A 19,828-nucleotide genomic window follows, 5' to 3' on the forward strand; every position below is an offset into this window, starting at 1 on the left:
CCTCTGCTAAACTACTGAGAGGGGAGATGGGGAGTTAGTGTTTAATGAGTTACAGAGTTCTGTTTAGGATGACGAAAAAGTTCTGGAAATAGTGACAAAGTTTAAACAACGTTGCAAACATACTTAATGCTATTGAATTGTACACTTAAAATAGTCAAAATGGTAAATCTTGTGTATATTTTATCAGCATACAAAAAAGGAACAAACTTTTGATATGTGCACCAACTTTGGATTTTAAGGTAGAAAAAGCCAATCTCAAAGGTTATATGCTTTCTGATTGCTTTTATATAACATTCTTGAGATGATGAAATTATAGTGATGGAAAAAAGAATACTGTTTGCCAGGAGGGAGAGAAGTGGCTGTGATTTTGAGAGTGGCATGAGGGATCCTTTTCATGGAACTGTTGACCAATTTGAACGTGTGACAAAACTGCATGTAACTGAATAAACACACAACTGAGTCATGTTAAACTGAGAAAATCTGAATAGGGTAGGCCTTATCGTGTCAATTTCTTGTACTACAGGTATGCTAGTACACTGAGGATAATTCGTTGAAGGATTGATAGTCTCTCTGTATATTACTCCTTATAATACATGTGAATCCAAAATTATCTCAAAATAAAAAGTTTTTTAAAAAATGGTAAGGGAAGCGTGTGCCTACTATATATATTGTTTCATTGAATTTTCACTTCACTCTTTGAGGTAATTATTTTTACCCAAAAGGTACAGATAAGGAGAGTGGGACTCAGAGCTTAAAGCTTTTGCTCCACTAGTTTGTTCCAATCTAACTCTCAAACTCACCTGAGGTGACTAGACTGGATGAGCCTCAGCTGGGCCTGGGCATAAACTGCTCCTCAGCCACCCCTTAGCAGCTTTCAGCACAACCCTCAATGAGGAAGACTAGAGCTGCTCCCAGTTCTCTTCCTCGTCCAGACAAGTTGTTATAAACAACTTTGGTCTCAGGGCATTTGTTGTTTGATGCATCATTGAGTCTTTTCACACAGTGTCTGTCAACAATTAAAAATAACTAGGATTATTTTTCCTCAGGACTCTCAGACTTTCATCTTCTTCTCCCTTCCTGATTCTTCTCTGTGCCTCTTCTTTTAACAATATAGTAGGCCAGGCATGGTGGCTCACGCCTGTAATCCCAGCACTTTGGGAGGCCGAGGTGGGCAGATCACAAGGTCAGGAGATCAAGACCATCCTGGCTAACATGGTGAAACCCCGTCTCTACTAAAAATACAAAAAATTAGCCGAGTGTGGTGGCAGGCGCCTGTAGTCCCAGCACTCCAGCCTGGGGAAAAAAAAAAAAAAACACACACCAATATAGTAATGCTTTAAATTACTAACTTACAACAACCAAAACTCACTTATACTTATATATATACTACCTTTTCTGGGTCTGTTTTATTTTCAGTCTTGTGGAGGGACAGGCTTTGTTACATAAATGCAGGATCGTCACTCAGCATGGGCAGATTCTTACTGCTTTTCTCCCTCTATTTCTATCCTTCCTACCATCACTACATATATTGGCCATACTGTTTATATATGTTGTGCCTGCCCCTGTCGTTTTTTCATAGCTCCCACTTTCTGTATCAGAAGTGTCCTGGTCTGAATGATAAATTACACGATTATCCACACCAAAAATCATTGATCTGCCTTCTTTCTCATCAAGAAAGAAAAAAAGAATAAGTAGAACTTAAGATCTACTTTATAAATCTTTATGCCACATATCTTGTTGGGTTGATGTGCTTGGTTTTCAGAAGCAGAGATTGACTCAGATTACCTCAGGAAAAAGAGGATTTATTGTAATGATACAGTGGCACTTGAATTTCAGCCACAGGCACCTCTACGGACCAAACTATACTCTCATCTTTCTCTCCCAAGTCACCTGGTCTTTCTCTCTAATTATCTGCTTTTAGTGTGTGTGTTTGCTCTGTTTTCTCATTATTGCCTACTTTTTTTACTTACTGATATTTTCTTATTCCTTTAAATTCAATATTTGTACCATAGTAATCCTTTTTGGCCTTTCTAAAGGTCAGAGGTTCTTAACCTGGGATCCATGAATGCTTCCAGAATACCCCACACTCTAAAAATATATGTTTATACATGTGTGATTTTTCTTAGGAGAGGATCTATAGCTTTAAACAGTCTCCAAAAAGTCTTAGACTTTTCCTTTTCTGTCCTTATTGATAACTAGTATTGAATCTTTAAAGTTCAGTTCCCAAGAAAGAGGCTCTGGCCCAGCTCATCTTTTTCTACCAGGTTACCAATCATCTACTACACTATGGATTAACTACCCTTATGTCAGATGTAATCTCCTGATCTAATTATTTCTGTATGATGAGACATGCTGCTTATACAATAAAACTGATGAGTGTTACTTAAAAAGATCCTTGGGAGTCTGGGAACAGTAAGTGGCATTACCAGTACACTTTATTAAACAAATACTTACTTAATACATATCTCTGGGCAAGACCTCATGACTTGCTCTGTGAAATAAACAGAGGAATTAAGAATCTTGGCCTCAAACAAATGGAAACAACCCAAATGTTCATCAGCTGATGAGTAGATAATGTTCATAAAATAGAATATTATTTGGCAATAAAAAGGAATGAAGTATTAATACGTACTACAACATGGATGAACCTTGAAAACATGCTAAATGAAGGAAACCAGTCACAAAAGAGTGTGTCTTGTGTAATTCCATTTATATGAAATGTCCAGGATAAGCAAATATATAGAGACAGAAAGTAGTTTAATGGTTACCTAGGACTTAAGGAGGTAGGGAGCATCCGGAGTGACTTAAAACAGGCCTGAGGTTTCTTTTTGGTGTGATGAAAATATTCTAAAACTGTGGTGATGGTTGCACAACTCTGTGAATATAGTAACAATTGAATTGTACACTTTACATAGGTGAATTTTATGATGTGTGAATTATACTTAGTAAAGCTGTTAAGGAAAAATAATGCTGGCCTCAAGAAATTTATAGTCTGGGCTGGGCGCGGTGGCTCACGCCTGTAATCCCAGCACTTTGGGAGGCCTAGGCAGGCGGATCACGAGGTCAGGAGATCGAGACCATCCTGGCTAACACAGTGAAACCCTATCTCTACTAAAAAAAAAAAAAAAAAAAAAAAAAATTATCTGGCCATGGTGGCTGGCACCTGTAGTCCCAGCTACTCGGGAGGCTGAGGCAGGAGAATGGCGTGAACCCGGTAGGCAGAGCTTGCAGTGAGCCAAGATTGCGCCACTGCACTCCAGCCTGGGCAACAGAGTGAGACTCTGTCTCAAAAAAAAAAAAAGGAAATTTATAGTCTGTAGGAGTATAAATGTACACAAATAATTATAAATTGAAAGTAGAAAATGGTTGTAAGTGCTATTTAAAAAATAAGAGTCTATGCAGTGAGTCGAGATCGCGCCACTGCACTCCAGCCTGGGTGACAGAGCTAGACTCCATCTCAGAAAAAAAAAAGAGTCTATAACATGTTAATACATTTTACGTATTGGTCATGGGATTCAACTTTAATTCTCTGACAGAGATGAAGTATTTATGGGAAGAGGGTATGATCATATACAGTTTCAGTAGATGGGTTGGAGATCAGATATTTCATGAGAGAAGTAGAACTTGAATTAGAGCATGAAGCAATAACTATTTTTTGTTTAAAAAAGGAAGGGCATTTCAGGGCTAGAGAACATTGAGAATTGCAAAGCTGTCTGACACTTTATTGTTAGAAATAAAAGCCAGAAAATAAAGCAAGAAATTGAGCTTGACTAGAATATTATTCACTTTAATGTATTTAATGCTTGCAGTAGCCTCGTATCCTGGATTTTTCATAACAGCTCCAATTCAGATACTCCTTTCTTCTCCCATAAGCACTAGATGTTGAAAAGCATCTTGCTAAACCTGGGGAAGGCACATTTTAAATGTTGATCAAAAATAATTATACTTCTTCAGTAGCTCATGTGAACAAGTAGACCAGTGAGGCCTAACTTAAATATCATACAACTACATTATGATTGATGTCTGCCAATTTCCATGTTGTCATTTGAACATAATTAAATACATATTTTTGAGCTATTCAAATTTAATTCTATTTAAATTACAAAGTGAAGCTGGGGCATTGTGAAGTATTTTAGGTTGGTGCAAAAAGTAATTGCAGTTTTTTGCCATAATACTACTTACTGCACCCTTCCCAGAAAAAGGGCACAACTAAAGCCTCCATATGTGCCTGACATTGTAATCATAGCAAGCACTATTATTAAGAATGTATGTAGCTATTAAGGAAAAAAAAAGTATGCAGCATAAAGAGATGATTATGCGACCTCTTTTGCTAATTTGGGCTGCTTTGCTGGAGAACATTAAACTATCCTGGCATTTCAGTATGTCAGCATCTAAACTGTGTCTTCCAGACTGCATGAAACAAAAGCTATATGGCTATAAAGAGAAAATATTTTGGATAGCATGGTATGCATTATTATAGATGTTTACTTTATAAAAGTAGCTTATAAATCTGGTGTTTTAACATTTATAAAAATAAGAATTTACCAGGTATTTTAAACAGTTCGATTCTGTGGTTTAATAACCACTTTTAAATTAATATATTTCAGTTCTGGAGGTGGTTTTTGGCAAACCTGGCTTCTGGTGGAGCTGCTGGGGCAACATCCTTATGTGTAGTATATCCTCTGGATTTTGCCCGAACCCGATTAGGTGTCGATATTGGAAAAGGTATGAGATTTTTAGAAATACTAACTTTTCCTTCTTTGCATTTTGAACCATCTGTTATTTATTGTCATTAATTGTGCTATAATAGTGTTACCAGATAAAGTCTACAAACTTTGTTCTCAACCAAATGGTGGAATCATAGGGCCTAAAGTCTATTACTTGCTTCTTTTCCCTTAAAAAAGGGAAGGAGGGAAAGCCTGTTGTAACAAAAAAGTGAACATAAAAACTGCTTATAACTTAGTCCCATCTTTTTTTCCTAGAAAGCCCTTCCTAGATTTTTTTTCCATGCACTTAGTCCTGTCTCAGCTATGGCTCCCTTCTAGGTTAGATGCACAAATCTCATCCTAGGGAGTCCCTTTGCCTCTATCCTTACTTAAATATCACATCTTCCCTTTTTTGTTATTACACCCTTGTTTTTTGGTAGAGTATATTCTTTGGTAACTTTTTGAGAAAGAGTGAAAAAAAATAAATTGAGCTCTTACATATCTTAAAAAAAGTGTTTGTCTTACCCTCTCAAAAAGGGTAAGACATATATAAAAGTCTGAGTTTAAAATTATTTTCCTTCACAATTATGAAAATATTACCCTGACTTCTAGTTTCTAATGTTGCTCTTAAGATACCAATTTGCTTACTCCGGATCCTTTAGTATATGTTTTTTCTTTTTAGTTTCTTTCTATCCCTGATGATCTTATATTTCACAGTAAAATATCTTTATGTGAGTCTTTTTTCAGTGTTTGAGTGATTGCAGAGGTCACACAACTGGCCCAGTTAAATCTGGAGCCTTGTGTTCAGTTCTGTGGGTGGCAGCACAGTAAGTCATTTGGCTGCTCAGGGTGAGGTTGTGGATATTGAGCATCTCCCTGCTCCTTTGCTTTCATCCTGGAAATAGTAGTTAGTTCCTCTAATTTCTAAGTCTTTCTGAGGTTATTGTGATCAAATGGCTTGCTTCCCAACAGTATCTTCCTCTGTAAGAAAATAGGTTCAGCTTTTTCTGCTCTATTTGGTGAATTACCACTCCTCCCTATTCTCTCCATCTGGCAAAATTTCGTAGATTTCATTCTGTCATGTTCTCTTATTGGCCTATCTGGCTTTAAACCTGTTTTATTTCATTATTATTAATGTAATAGAGTTTCTTTAGGGTACAGAGATTCATTCAACAAATATTGAGTGCCTTCTGGAATACAGGATGCCTGCAGATACAGGGCGTGTGTGAGTGTGTGTGTGTGTATATATATGCACACATATTCACACCCCACCCCTCATATAAGACGTAGAGTTCAGAGCGTGTGTGAGTTTGTATATGTGTATATATATATGCACACATATTCACATCCCACCCCCCATGTAAGACATAGAGCTCATGCCTCATGTACCTAAGAGTCTAGTGGAGGACACAAGTAATAATAAACGAATAAATGACTAAAATATATTGTCACTTACTGATAAATGCTAGGGAAAAAAGTTAGAAGAGAGTGATACCAATTTTAAATAAGTGATCAGAAAATGTCTCAGAAGGGGTGGCAGTTTGAGCAAAAATAAAAATGTGAGTTTCATCTATTTAACTGGAAGTTGAAAGTTTATTTTTATTAATAAGAGAGTAAAAATAACTCAATATTATCTTGCTTTAAGTTCCATAGTTTTGTTTTCTCTTTCAAATCAGGAAGATTTAGTTTATTTTTGGAAGATTACATTGTACATATATAATAGTTTTAAAATATTGTCAAGGAATTCTTGGTCAAGGGAAAAGAAAAATAAAACCAGAAAATACTAGGAAAATATGACCCCTTCATATGACATGTTAACTATCTTAAACTATCCTTACTAAGTTTTAGCTTTATCTTTTTGCTTTTCAACAGTCCTAGAGTTTGTTTCTTTGTTTTGTTTTGTTTTGTTTTGTTTTTTGAGACAGAGTCTCGCTCTGTCACCCAGGCTGGAGTACAGTGGCATGATCTCAGCTCACTGCAGCCTCCACCTCCCAGGTTCAAGCAGTTCTCCTGCCTCAGCCTCCTGCGTAGCTGGGATTACAGGCGACCACCACGACGCCTGGCTAATTTTTGTATTTTTAGTCGAGACAGGGTTTCACCATCTTGGCCAGGCTGGTCTTGAACTCCTGACCTCATGATCCAACCACCTCAGTCTCCCAAAGTGCTGGGATTACAGGCGTGAGGCACCGTGCCCTGCCAAGTTTTTCATTTCTAAGTGTTTCTTTGTTTTGTTTTGTTTTAATAGAGACAGGGTCTTACACTGTTGCCTAGGCTGGAGTACAGTGGCACAATCATAGCTCAATGATACCTCCAACTCCTAGTCTCAAGTGATCCACCTGCCTCAGCCTCCTGGCTAATATTCTTTTATTTTTTGTAGTGGCAGGTTCTCACTATGTTGCCCAGGCTGGTCTCGAACTCCTGGCCTCAAGCAGTCCTTCTGCCTCGGCCTCCCAAAGCACTAGAATTACAGGCATGAACCATCTCACCTGGCCTGTTTCAAATTATTTTCTGAACCTCAATTAGTAACTTCTGGTAACTTTAATAAAATACTTTAAGGCAGGTTGTTTGAAGTAAATTGTTTTTATGAGAGATTAATATTTTCCATTTATTTCTTTTGAGATATTGCTTGAAATCTTGATTATCTGTAAAAGAATGGGAGGATTTTGATTTGTGCCTTCTTTGTTAGACTTGTAAGTGGGAATTTCAGATCATTTAGATCTGTAAAGGTTTATTTTGATTAAAGTGTTTATTGGATATATAATGTTGCTAATAGATTTAAAATGGCTTTATTTTAGGTCCTGAGGAACGACAATTCAAGGGTTTAGGTGACTGTATTATGAAAATAGCAAAATCAGATGGAATTGCTGGTTTATACCAAGGGTTTGGTGTTTCAGTACAGGGCATCATTGTGTACCGAGCCTCTTATTTTGGAGCTTATGACACAGTTAAGGTAATCTGGGGGCTTTAACTTGGACATATTAAATATATGGTTTCCATTTATTTAATTAGTAATGTTTTCAGCAGATATGTTACTTTTAATTATAAAAATAAAAATCAGTGATGAAATAAGAGAGACATGAAATTCTGCTTAATCATGATTTTGCCATAACCTAATTAAATTATAACTGCAGTATGGATCTGACTTTAGTTATAAAGCATGTATCTAAGTTTTTGAGGTGTTTTCACTGTACATCACATTGCAAATGAAAAACATGCTAATTAAGCTTATGTCATAATCAAATCATTGGTATATGGAAAGGCATCTTCTAACAGTTTTTCTGATTTTATATTAACCCTATTATCACTTTTTTATATGCAAATAATCAAATGTCATTTTGAGAAGTAGGCAAAGCAAAATTAATTAAATAAATGCTACTATAGCTTGGTTATCTACTGGATACTGTTAGATTCTGTGTTGTATTCTCCAGGTTGTTCTGCAATTTACCTTTTCATTTCAGATTTTAAGAACACTTCCATGTGGTAGGAAAAAGAAAAATTGTAATAGTGGCTACCAATTTTTAGCTATTACCTAGTTCTAGGAATCTTTTTAAAGTACTTTACGTCTTAAATCTCAGAAATCACCAGTAAAGAACTTACTCATGTAACCAAAACACTACCGTTCCCCAAAAAACCTATTGAAATAAAAAATAATAAGAAAATAAAGATAATTCTAGTTGTTTAAAATAAATAATAAAAAAAAATAAAATCCCCCCTTTGTTTAAAGACAAATAGCCTAGGAATTGTTAAGTAAATAGCCTAGGAATGGTTAAGTAATTTACTTGTTAAAGGCAAGCAAAAAAATCCATGTTCTTAATGACTACATTATAATGCTTCCAAAAGGAAGCAATGAAATTAATATCAGTATTATTTATTAGTATAATAAATAATTATTCTATAGTCCTTCATTGGTATAAATGTAGTTGCATAGCATTTTTATTGTTGTCTGGACAGATCAGTTTTTAGTGTATTTTTTAGACTGCTGTGTTAATGAAAATTACAGGATCTCGTACATTTATTTAATCACAAAAAAAGTTATGTGTGTATTCTGTCTCTAGTTTGTTATCACCTGCAGTAGTTGTGAAATTTAGGAACATTTCTCCACTAGCTTAAAGTTTTAAAGCTGCCCATCAAATATGTGTTGATGATAAAAGCAAGCATTTGTTTCACTTTTTTTCAACCCCACAAGGAAGAGCCATGGAAGAACTTCTATTTTGTCAATGTCTGCTATCTTCCCTAGTTTTATGTGCATTAATAACAAATTCTTATAATGGCAAATATGCTTTATATTTTTGAAATATACCTTTGAAATATAGTCATGTGTGGCATTCCACTTTTTATTGATCTGCTACTATTAAATCCAACTTTTTTATTTTATTTTAAGTATAATTGGGCCCTCTTTCATATATTTATAAAAATTATCCTTTAACTTAAGAATTTAAGATATCTTAGAAATTTGGATAGTTACTTGGTACATTTTTCTTTTCTAGGGTTTATTACCAAAGCCAAAGAAAACTCCATTTCTTGTCTCCTTTTTCATTGCTCAAGTTGTGACTACATGCTCTGGAATACTTTCTTATCCCTTTGACACAGTTAGAAGACGTATGATGATGCAGGTATTTTATGTTATTGTTTCTAAGCTTAGTTGAGTTTTTAATATCTCTGATATTTAGGTATAATCAAATTTAAGAGAAATGTTGGCTGAAAGGCATAGGTCATTTGTTTTACTTAGCTAAAATAAATACATGATGTATTCTGTCTTATATTCTTTCCTATCCTAAAATAACCATCAGCCAGCAAAGCTTCTTCCTCACCTACCATCAAAACAGAAATGCCTACTATTCCTGTAGCATATATTGCTTGGAAGGTAGAGGGTTATGGCAGAAATTGGATGAGTATGTCTATCTTAACTGAAATATTAGATTAAGTAGAATAAGCCCAGTCACAAGCCACTGAAATATTTCATTATTTATTGTAATATATTTTTAAGAAAGTAAATAATTTTGAACTCCAAGGACAAAAACTTGTTTGTAATGATTTATGTTCTAAATATAAATCCCTAAACAAAATTTTTGATACATTTGATCTCATTGTTATTACCAGTTGACCATCCCAAATCTGAAAATCCTAAATCCAGAACACCCCAAAATTCAAAATGTTTTGAGCACCAACGTGATGCTCAAGGGAAATGCCCATTGGAGCTTTTCAGATTTCAGATGCTCAGCTGGTAAGTATACAAAGCAAATATTTTAAAATCTGAAAAAATTCAAAACACATCTAATTCCAAGCATTTCAGATAAAGGATACCAACCTGTACTTATTACATTCATCCATTCCGCAAATATTTGCATGTTAATCTATGCTAAGCTCTGGTGACAGAAAAAGACAAAATCTGCACCCAAATTCATAGTCTAATATTGAAGATAACAGTTAGTGGTTTAAATACAAATGTGTGTAGGTTCCAGGAATACATAGAGGAGGGTTGCCCAAATGCTTAAAATGATCAGACGTGGTCTCTTAGAGAGCTAAATCTCAGTCAGTAGGCTTACTTCAGTCAGTGAGAGAACATTCTAAGCATAGGGGGGAAATCGTACACAAAAATATGGCTTGAGAAGTAGTTCAGGATAGCCAGGTCATAAGTTTTATGAGGGCAAGTGAAAATAATGAGGTCAGAAAACTAGAATAGTAATATAGTGCTTATTATATGCTTTATACTGTCCTAAGAATTCTATACTTTTACTCATTAAATTCTCAAAACACTGAGGTGTAGTTCCTATCATTATCCTCATTTTTATTGACTACAAAATGGTCCTGGAAGGACCAGTAGGCAATCTGGCAGATTAAAACTAACCCGTTACTTCACTTAGGGATAATACTTAGAGTTATTCCATTTATGTCTGTGTTTCTTCTCTTTCTATAGCTAGCTCTAATTTAGCACATTGAGAAACTTTTTAAAATGGAAAATTAATTTGCATGTAGACTATGGATTGGGTCAGTGGTATTATATTAAATTTCCTGAATTTGATAACTGTACTTTGGATATGTAAGAAAATATCCCAGTATTTAGAAAATATGCACTTGAGCCAGGCACTGTGGCTCACGCCTGTAATCCCAACACTTTGGGAGGCTGAGGCGAGTGGATCACGAGGTCAAGAGATCAAGACCATCCTGGCTAACACGGTGAAACCCCATCTTTACTAAAAATACAAAAAATTAGCCGGGCGTGGTGGCAGGCGCCTGTAGTCCCAGCTACTCGGGAGGCTGAGGCAGGAGAATGGCGTGAACCAGGAGGCAGAGCTTGCAGTGAGCCAAGATGGCGCCACTGCACTCCAGGCTGGGCAACAGAGTGAGACTCTGTCTCAAAAAAAAAAAAAAAGAAAATATGCACTCGAGTGTTTAAGGATAAACGGCATGATGTCTGCAACCTAATCTCACAACAGTACAGAAAAAAAATATGGGAATATGAGTCTTATATATGTGTGTGTATATTAGTTTGCTAGGGCTGGTGTCACCCACAAAAGTGGTTTGCTTAAACAACAAATTTATTTTCTCACAGTTCTGAAGGCTACAAGTCTGAGATCAAGATGTCAGCAAGAATTGGTTTCCTCTGAAGACCTCTCTCCTTGTCTTATAAATGGCTATCTTCTTCCTGTGTTTTCACAGGGTTCTTCCTCCTCCGTTCATCTTTTTTTTTTTTTTTTTTTTTTTTGGAGATGGAGTCTCACTCTGTCGCCGAGGCTGGAGTGCAGTGGTGCAATCTCGGCTCACTGCAACCTCTGCCTCCCGGGTTCTAGCAATTCTCCTGCCTCAGTCTCCCGAGTAGCTGAGATTACAGGCACACACTGCCATACCCAGCTAATTTTTTGTATTTTAGTAGAGACAGGGTTTCACCATGTTGCCCAGGCTGGTCTTGAACTCCTGAGCTCAGGCAATCCACCCACCGCGGCCTCCCGAAGTGCTAGGATTACAGGCCTGAACCACCACGTCTGGCCTGTTCCACTTTTTATAAGGACAGTCATATTGGCTTAGGGTTCACTCTTGTGATCTCATTTAATTCTAATTACCTTTAAAGACCCTATCTCCAAATACAGTCACATTATGAGATACATAGGGTGTTATTAGGATTTCAATATATGATTTTAACAATTCAGCGCATAACAGTACTACTTAATTTTTATATTTTCATTTTACATCCCACAACTTTGTTAACCCTATTACAAACACGAATGTGTATGTACATACCTTCCAAGTTTTTATTTACACGAACAGGCATATAATCTGCAACTAATATCAGTGTTTTCTTCCTTCCTTATCAATTCTTACACCTTTTATTTCTCTTTCTTTCCTTTCTGTACTCACTGAGACCCCGGATGCAGTGTTATATTTACAAAGTAGTAACTGGCAACTTTATCTTGTTCCTAATCATACAGAAAATGATGTCAGTGTTACATAATTTAATATTAACTGTGGGGGTTTTTTGTCATTATCCTTTATCATGTAATGACAGTTCCTTTCTGTTCCTGGATTACAACAATTTTTAATTATGAATGGCAGTCATGTTCTTTCTATATCTGCTGAGATTATTAAACCTTTTTTTCTTTTAATATGTTTACATATTGTGTTAAATTAATCTGTTTTCTAGAGCTAACTCTTGTATGCCTGGGATAAACCCAGTTTGTAAGTATTGTATTCTGTAGCACTTGCTAGATTTGATTGCTGGGTTTTGTGCAGGATTTTTGCATCCATGTTTAATGACACTGGCTTGTATTTTTCCTTCTTGTATTGCTCTAGTATGACTTCGGTAGCAAGGCTGTGCGAGCCTCATAAAATATGTTGAGGAGTCATCCCACTTTTTCTCTTCTCTAGAATAATTTCTGTAAGATTGGAATTAAATGTTCATTGACTGTTTAGCAGAACTCACATGTAAAGCCTTTTGGACATGTGGTTTTCTTTATGAGAAGATTTTCAACAACTGATTGAATTTTTAACAACTATAGTATTATTCCAGTTCTTTTCTACTCTGTTGGTAAATTATACTTTTCTAGGAATTTATCCATTTTTTATGACTTAAAAATAATTGTCATGAAGTTTTTTATGACATCATCTTGCTCTTAAATTTCTGGATCATCTGCATTTTTGTTACCATTGCCATTTCCAATAATCTTGGGGCCTTTTCTCTTTTTTCCTCAAACAATATTTCCAGACTCTGTCAGCAAAGTATTTCAAAGACCTAACTGGACTTTTTTTGTGCTGTTGTATGTGTTTTCTATTTCCTTTATTTCTGCCAGTTATTTTCTTGTTTTTACTTTCTTTAGGTTTATACTTTGTCTAAAAATGTTTAGGTTGCTCATTAACTTTTAGCCTTTTCTAATATTTCAAGGTCATTAATTTCCTTATAAATTACCACTCAAGCTGCATCTTAAAAATTTAGTTAAGAGGTTTTATAATTATCATTTGGTTTTCAGTATTTTCTAAGAAGAAGTGTTCTTCTTAACATCCCAACATATGATTTCTTTTTTTTTTTTTTTTTTTTTTGAGACAGGGTCTTACCCTGTCACCTAGGCTAGAGTGCAATGGTGTGACCAATGGCTCACTGCAACTTTGACCTCCCAGGCTCAGGTGATCCTCCCACTTCAGCCTCCCAGGTAGCTGGGACCACAGGCATGTGCCAGCACACCCAGCTAATTTTTTGTATTTTTTGTTGAGATGGCATTTTTCCATATTGCCCAGGGTGGTCTCAAACTCTTGGGCTCAAGCAATCTTCCTGTGTCGGCCTCCCAAAGTGCTGAGATTACAGGCATGAGCCACCGTGCCTAGCCCATATGGTATTTTTCTATTTTGCTATTGATTTCTCAGTTAATTGCAGTGTGGTGAGAGGATAAATCATGGTCTATGTGATGACATCCTTTGACATTTGTTACGCCTAATGTATGGTCAGTTTTCAAGTATGCCTGAAAAGTATGAATGTTCTATAACCACTAGGGACAGTAGTCATATATGCCTATTAACACAGTGCTACTCAACACAGTGTTTATCTTATCTATCCTTAGTGCTAATAGAAGACTATTTTAAGATAAAAGATATTCAGATAATGGAAAACCTTTGTCTTTCTTTGTATAGAGTGGTGAGGCTAAACGGCAATATAAAGGAACCTTAGACTGCTTTGTGAAGATATACCAACATGAAGGAATCAGTTCCTTTTTTCGTGGTGCCTTCTCCAATGTTCTTCGCGGTACAGGGGGTGCTTTGGTGTTGGTATTATATGATAAAATCAAAGAATTCTTTCATATTGATATTGGTGGTAGGTAATCGGGAGAGTAAATTAAGAAATACATGGATTTAACTTGTTAAACATACAAGCTGCCATTTGCATACATTTTGATAGTGTGTTATTGTCTGTATTTTGTTAAAGTGCCAGTTCTGCAATAAAGCATACATTTTTTCAAGAATTTAAATACTAAAAATCAGATGAATGTGGATTTTCCTCCCACTTAGACTCAAACACATTTTAGTGTGATATTTCATTTATTATAGGTAGTATATTTTAATTTGTTAGTTTAAAATTCTTTTTATGATTAAAAAGTAAAACATAATGCTGAAATCTAAGAAATGAAAGTATCTTCTTTTAAATTGCTATTCATTTAATATACCTGTTTTCCCATCTTTTAAAGTCATATGGTATGACATATTTCTTAAAAGCTTATCAATAGATGTCATCATATCTGTAGGCACAAATAAGCTTTGTTCTATATCTCTTCTAAGACAGCTGTTATTACGTGTGTATAATATTTACAGTATCAGCCCTTGATTATAAATGTGATCATTTAAAATTTGATAATGACTTTAGTGACATTTTAAAACTGAAACTGGAAAATAAAAATGGCTTATCTGCTGAAGTTTATCTTTAAAATAAATAAAATCTTGCTAGTGTGAATATATCTTAGAACAAAAGGTATCCTCTTGAAAATTAGTTTGTATATTTTGTTGACAATAAAGGAAGTTTAAAACTGTTACAAAGGAGTCTTTTTTCCCCTGACTCTGACTTTATTAGTAAGCAGAGTATAGCAAAATTTTTGTCAGAACTGGCTTAACTAAAGAGAAAGGTATTTCTCAATGAACAGATATAAACAGCATTCCAAGGTTTTGTACAGGAGTTTGTCTTGTTTTTCAGAGCTGTTGTAGAATACAGTATATTTGAAATCCCCAAGTTTTTAACGTTCTAATGAGTAAAGAGATGTTAAGCTAGTGGGGATAAACTATAGATGGATTTTGTGAGGCTGTGAATGGGCAAAATGGGGTGGATGAACTTCCTCATGCACAGGGACAAAGCGTATTTCAAGGACAATAATACAGACCATACTTTTAAATATATTGGTGTTATCCCTCAAGAGGAAAAAAAGTCAAACTCTAAACATCATTTCTTTCAGTGGTCAACATAACGGAGTTACAGGAACAAAATAGAAAATATTTTCCTTTCCTGCTACGCTATCAAATGGTGCAAAGAAAGATGGTTAAAATAACCAAATATGAGGAATAGTTTCCCATATAAAGAGTAAGATAATATAAAAGTTTTCAATTTGTACAGAGGCATGCATAGAGGAAAAAAGACTCTAAATTCTGAATGGCATGGATAGAGGGCAAACAGGAATTTAATCACTAAATTGCTAGACAAAAATTCTATTCTTTGAAGCCTAAAAGATGTATAGTTAGAACAAAAAGTAAAAATATTACTTAGTATCCTGGACAGAGCTAAAACTGTATAAACTACATTAAACTGTTATTAACGAGAGATAGTTTATAGTGAGCAAAATCATAACGTGATTTTATAAGGAAATTATTTTTTAAAATATTAACATTGGAAAATGAATAGTTAAAATATATTTAAAATATATACAATTTTTACCTTAAATGACTAGTGCTGCATCTTTTTTTTTTTTCTGTAGAAGAGAGCTGGAATACTGCATCTTTTACAGTGTCTTATTAGATAAGATTTTTAATTTCCTGCCCTAAAACCATCTCCCCAAATAATACCTAAAATTCCATTCTCAGAGCTTCATTCTCTCAATTCATTAAAATACACCCTCCATAAAACAAGATGACCTTTTAAGTTGGTAGTCATTTATACTTACTGAAACTACATTTATTTTGATGAATTTTACATTGTTTTCTCACAGCACGTTATGCTAGAGAAAGTGGAGGTGGGAATGAAAATAACAGACATTGTCTGGGTAGTAAGAGGCCAAAAGCCCCTGAAGAGATTTTTACTATTTTATATTCCTACTCTAGATTGATGCTTTCTAATAAAAATTAGAACTTTGGTACCCTCACATTAAATTTTCTGAAACAGTTCCTTTGTTCATATATAAACATTATGCTACACAAGTAAGAAATTGATACCTTCATTCCTCATTAGCTGATAGATCGAAATGTAGATTCAGAAGGGCTCCTTTTCTTCCACCACTTCTTAAATGTTAGTATTCTCCAGGGCCAGTCCTTTGCTCTTTTCTCACTTTATATATGGTAGATTGTGCTGACACAGATGCCCCTCCCCCACAAGAACATGCTGGATAAAATATATCCAAAAAGATTTGTTTTTGTTTTGTATTGTTTTAAATAGGGAAATAGCATATCAAGAGATGTCAGAAATAAAGATGCTCAAGGCCAGGAGAGTAACTAGGAGCTAACATTGTAGCAGCCCACAGATTTCAGAAACAAATAGTAAGGGTGATTTTGACACCCACATGTGTAGATAGGAGTTAAGGAATTGGGGCCCTGGTAGAGTAGGCGGTTGAAACTGAAACATACCATGCCTACCAACCACACAAACTGTCCAGTGAAGCTACAAACTTGGGTCCAGGCACAGGATGTGAGGCATGCGGCTGGTTTGAGGCCAGGAATTCAAGACCAGCCTGGGCAACATACCGAGACCCCTGTCTCTAAAAAAAAAAAAAAATTAGCCAAGTGTGCTGGCACATGCCTGTAGTCCCAGCTACTCAGGAGACTGAGGTGGGAGGATCACTTGAGCCCAGGGGACGGATGCTGCAGTGAGCCAAGATCATGCCACTGACCTACAGCTTTGGCCACAGAGCAAGACCCTATTTCTGTTTAAAGAAAAAAAAGCTACAATCTTAAAAAAGAGTGTTTTATTTAAGAAGAGACGCTAGAAAAATAGGCAACAAATCATAGTGGAAAAGAATTGCCAACTACCCCAACAGTGAATAGGGAAAGAAAAACCCACCTGTGATGTCTCTGGTTTGGGGGTTAACAATTTTAAAAATTAAAAAGCCACCTGTGAGAAATCAAAACCCCACAAGCTTGTGCCACAACAAAGTATAGAACACACACATATATATATATATATTTAAACTATCCGTATAATACAGGAACTCCAAGCCAAACCATTAAAACTGTTATAGGACCAGTGAAGCCCTCAGGGCATTGGCAAAAACAAAATACAAAACCTCTCTGAAACACTTCTACAACCTAGGCCACAAAAAATCCTACAGAAAAGGTAGCCTTCAGTGAAGATGAACTGATGAGTCACTGAGAAAACAAAGCACTGTGTGGCAAAGGTGGTAGACATGACAAACAGAATGAGCACCCCAAGAACTAAAAATGTGATGAAACACTGTAAAAGAAACTATAAAATTAGAATGTTTAAAATGATAGACTTTTTAAGTAATTAGATTTTTTATTTTTTAATAGTACAGTATGAAAGGACAGGCAAGTTTGAAAAAACATCTAGAAATTGTAAGTACAGTGTTTGAAATTAAAAACATGACAAAGGAGAGTCTAAAGGTCATAGTGGTTTGAATACATTTTACATATTCTAATAAGAGATCCAGAAGAAACTGAAAAAAGTGAGAGACAACAAAAGAATAATGTTTGATACTTTTCCAGAATCTCAAGAATCCATTTGTCTTCAGGTTAACAAAAAAACTCTTGAGTGAATAAGTAAAAGCAAATCTACAATTAAAGACATAATAAAATTGCAAAATTTCAAAGAAAAGACAAACATTATTTAAAAAGGAACATTATTTACACTCAATAATGGATGACAAAAGATTGGAAAATACTGTCAAAATTTCTATAGTCAGCTAAGTTATTATTAAACAGTTCCATGACAGTAATGTTTTCAAACAAAGTAGTTCACCATTCAGAGACCTTTGCTTAGCAGTCCCCAACCTTTTTGGTATGAGGGACCAATTTCATGGAAGACAGTTTTTCCACAAATTGGGGGAGGATGTTCGGAATGAAACTGTTCCACCTCAGATCATCGGGCATTAGATTCTCGTAAGGAGCATGAAATTTAGATCCCTTGCATGCGCAGTTCACAATAGGGTTTACATTCCTATGAGAATCTAATGCCACCTGATGGGAGGCAGAGCTGAGGTGGTAATGCTTGCCTGCCCTCTGCTTACCTGCCATGTGCCCAGTTCATAACAGGCCACTGACCAGTTGGCTGCTTGGGGATTGGGGACCCCTGCCTTTGCTGAAAGGAAACCGAACTCAAGAAGAATTCAAGTTGAATGCAAGCAGCAACAAAGTAAAGAAATTGGTAAGCATGTTCGTAGACCTAGATAAACACTGCCTGTGAAAGGAAAAATACATACTTTTTGATGAGAGGAGTGACTTATCTTGATGAATTTCAGAATAATTTAGCCTCTTTCTCACTTTTCTTGGGAGCCTACACACATTCTTTTCTCTTGCTCTTTGATATGAGTTCATAGGAGAAGACCCCAATGTAACATTAGTGTGTATTACTGTGACTAGATAAGTCTACTTAATTTTGGGGTGCAATAATTAACAAACCCATAGGCACCTAAGACATTTCTCTAATGTTAATGTTAGGTACACAGCTAAGGCTAGTCCTCAGAGAAGCAGCCTGCCTACAAAATCACACCTATAGGCAAAAATAGAGCAGCCTGGGGAAAACTCAGGCTGCACCTGCACAGATAAGCAGGCAGGGTCCAGCACAGAAGCCTTTTGTTCTTTATGTGATTGGCCAGCTCCCAGGAAAAAGTGTCCTCCCCTTTTCAGACATGTACACGGTGGGCTCCATGGGAACTTCTGCAGGGAGAAGGAGGGATTACCTAAATTAAGCCCACAGTTACAGAAACGAGAAGTGGCACTTTGTGATTGCCTAGAGACATACCCACAACTACATAAGGGGAGTTGCACAGACAGCTACAAATAAGAGAAATTACTCAAACAGCTACAGAGATGAGGGGAGTTTCTTATAAAAGCTTTTGAATTCAACTGTAAAAACAGCAACCCACTAGGGCTCCCCTCTCCACTGTGCAGAGCTTTCTTCTTTTGCTTTCGCTCCTATCTCACCCTTTGCATCCACGCTCCTTTGGTCGTGAGACAACAAACTCGGATAACACCTTAGACAACAAGACCAGTGACCACTGACCTGTTTCATTTTATCCCCATTGCCTACTCTCCAACTTCAATTCTTTGAAAATTCAGGTAGGAATATAGCTAAAATGGTATGTAGAAGGAAATTTACAGCTTCAAGTGTATGTATCAGAAAACAAGAAACTGAAAATTAATGAACTAGAAAAGGAATAAACAAAAATAGTGAAACAAAGAGCAGATGGAACAGAAAACAAAGACAATTAAGGCAGGCAAGAAAACCAAAAGCTGGTTCTTTTAACAAACCATACTGACAGGAACCAAGAAAAGGAAGAGATTAAAATAAAGAATATTAAGAGTGAAAAAGATGTACATATAACTAGAGATTTTTTTAAGTGAATAATCAACTTTGTGCCAACAAACTTGAAAACCTAGATGAAATGGTAAATTTTTAATAAAAACAAATAACCAATAATGATTCAAGAATAATAGAAAACATAGACCATAACCACTAAAGAAATTTAATCATTCATCATAAACCTCTAGGCTAAGATGGTTTACAGCCCTTTTTTTTTCTTTTTTTTTTTTTTTTTTGAGACGGAGTTTCGCTCTTGTTGCCCAGGTTGGAGTGCAATGGCACAATCTCGGCTCACCACAACCTCCGCCTCCGAGGTTCAAGCAATTCTCCTGCCTCGGCCTCCTGTGTAGCTGGAATTACAGGCATGTGCCACCATGCCCGGCTAATTTTGTATTTTTAGCAGAGACGG

At 35.8% G+C, this 19,828-nt stretch overlaps 1 protein-coding gene and 1 long non-coding RNA gene across 2 annotated transcripts in view; one reads left to right on the forward strand and one right to left on the reverse strand.

Moving 5' to 3' along the window:
* Positions 1-14,720, forward strand: part of SLC25A31 (solute carrier family 25 member 31) — a 54,714-nt gene extending 39,994 nt beyond the window's left edge. The window contains exons 3-6 of the mRNA XM_024246133.3: positions 4,608-4,725; positions 7,502-7,656; positions 9,194-9,319; positions 13,824-14,720. Of these exons, the coding sequence (XP_024101901.1) occupies positions 4,608-4,725; positions 7,502-7,656; positions 9,194-9,319; positions 13,824-14,012 (588 nt within the window). The 3' untranslated portion in view covers positions 14,013-14,720. The remainder of the gene's footprint in view (positions 1-4,607; positions 4,726-7,501; positions 7,657-9,193; positions 9,320-13,823) is intronic.
* On the reverse strand, positions 11,858-16,639 carry LOC129059078 (uncharacterized). Its single transcript, XR_008524754.1, has 3 exons — positions 16,509-16,639; positions 16,101-16,266; positions 11,858-12,121 (listed from the first exon to the last, which is right to left on the reverse strand). It is a non-coding gene; the product is annotated as an uncharacterized LOC129059078 (long non-coding RNA).
* Positions 16,640-19,828: the final 3,189 nt, after the last annotated feature.

The sequence above is a fragment of the Pongo abelii genome, chromosome 3, assembly GCF_028885655.2.
Source record: "Pongo abelii isolate AG06213 chromosome 3, NHGRI_mPonAbe1-v2.0_pri, whole genome shotgun sequence".
In the NCBI taxonomy this organism is placed as follows: Eukaryota; Metazoa; Chordata; class Mammalia; order Primates; family Hominidae; genus Pongo; species Pongo abelii.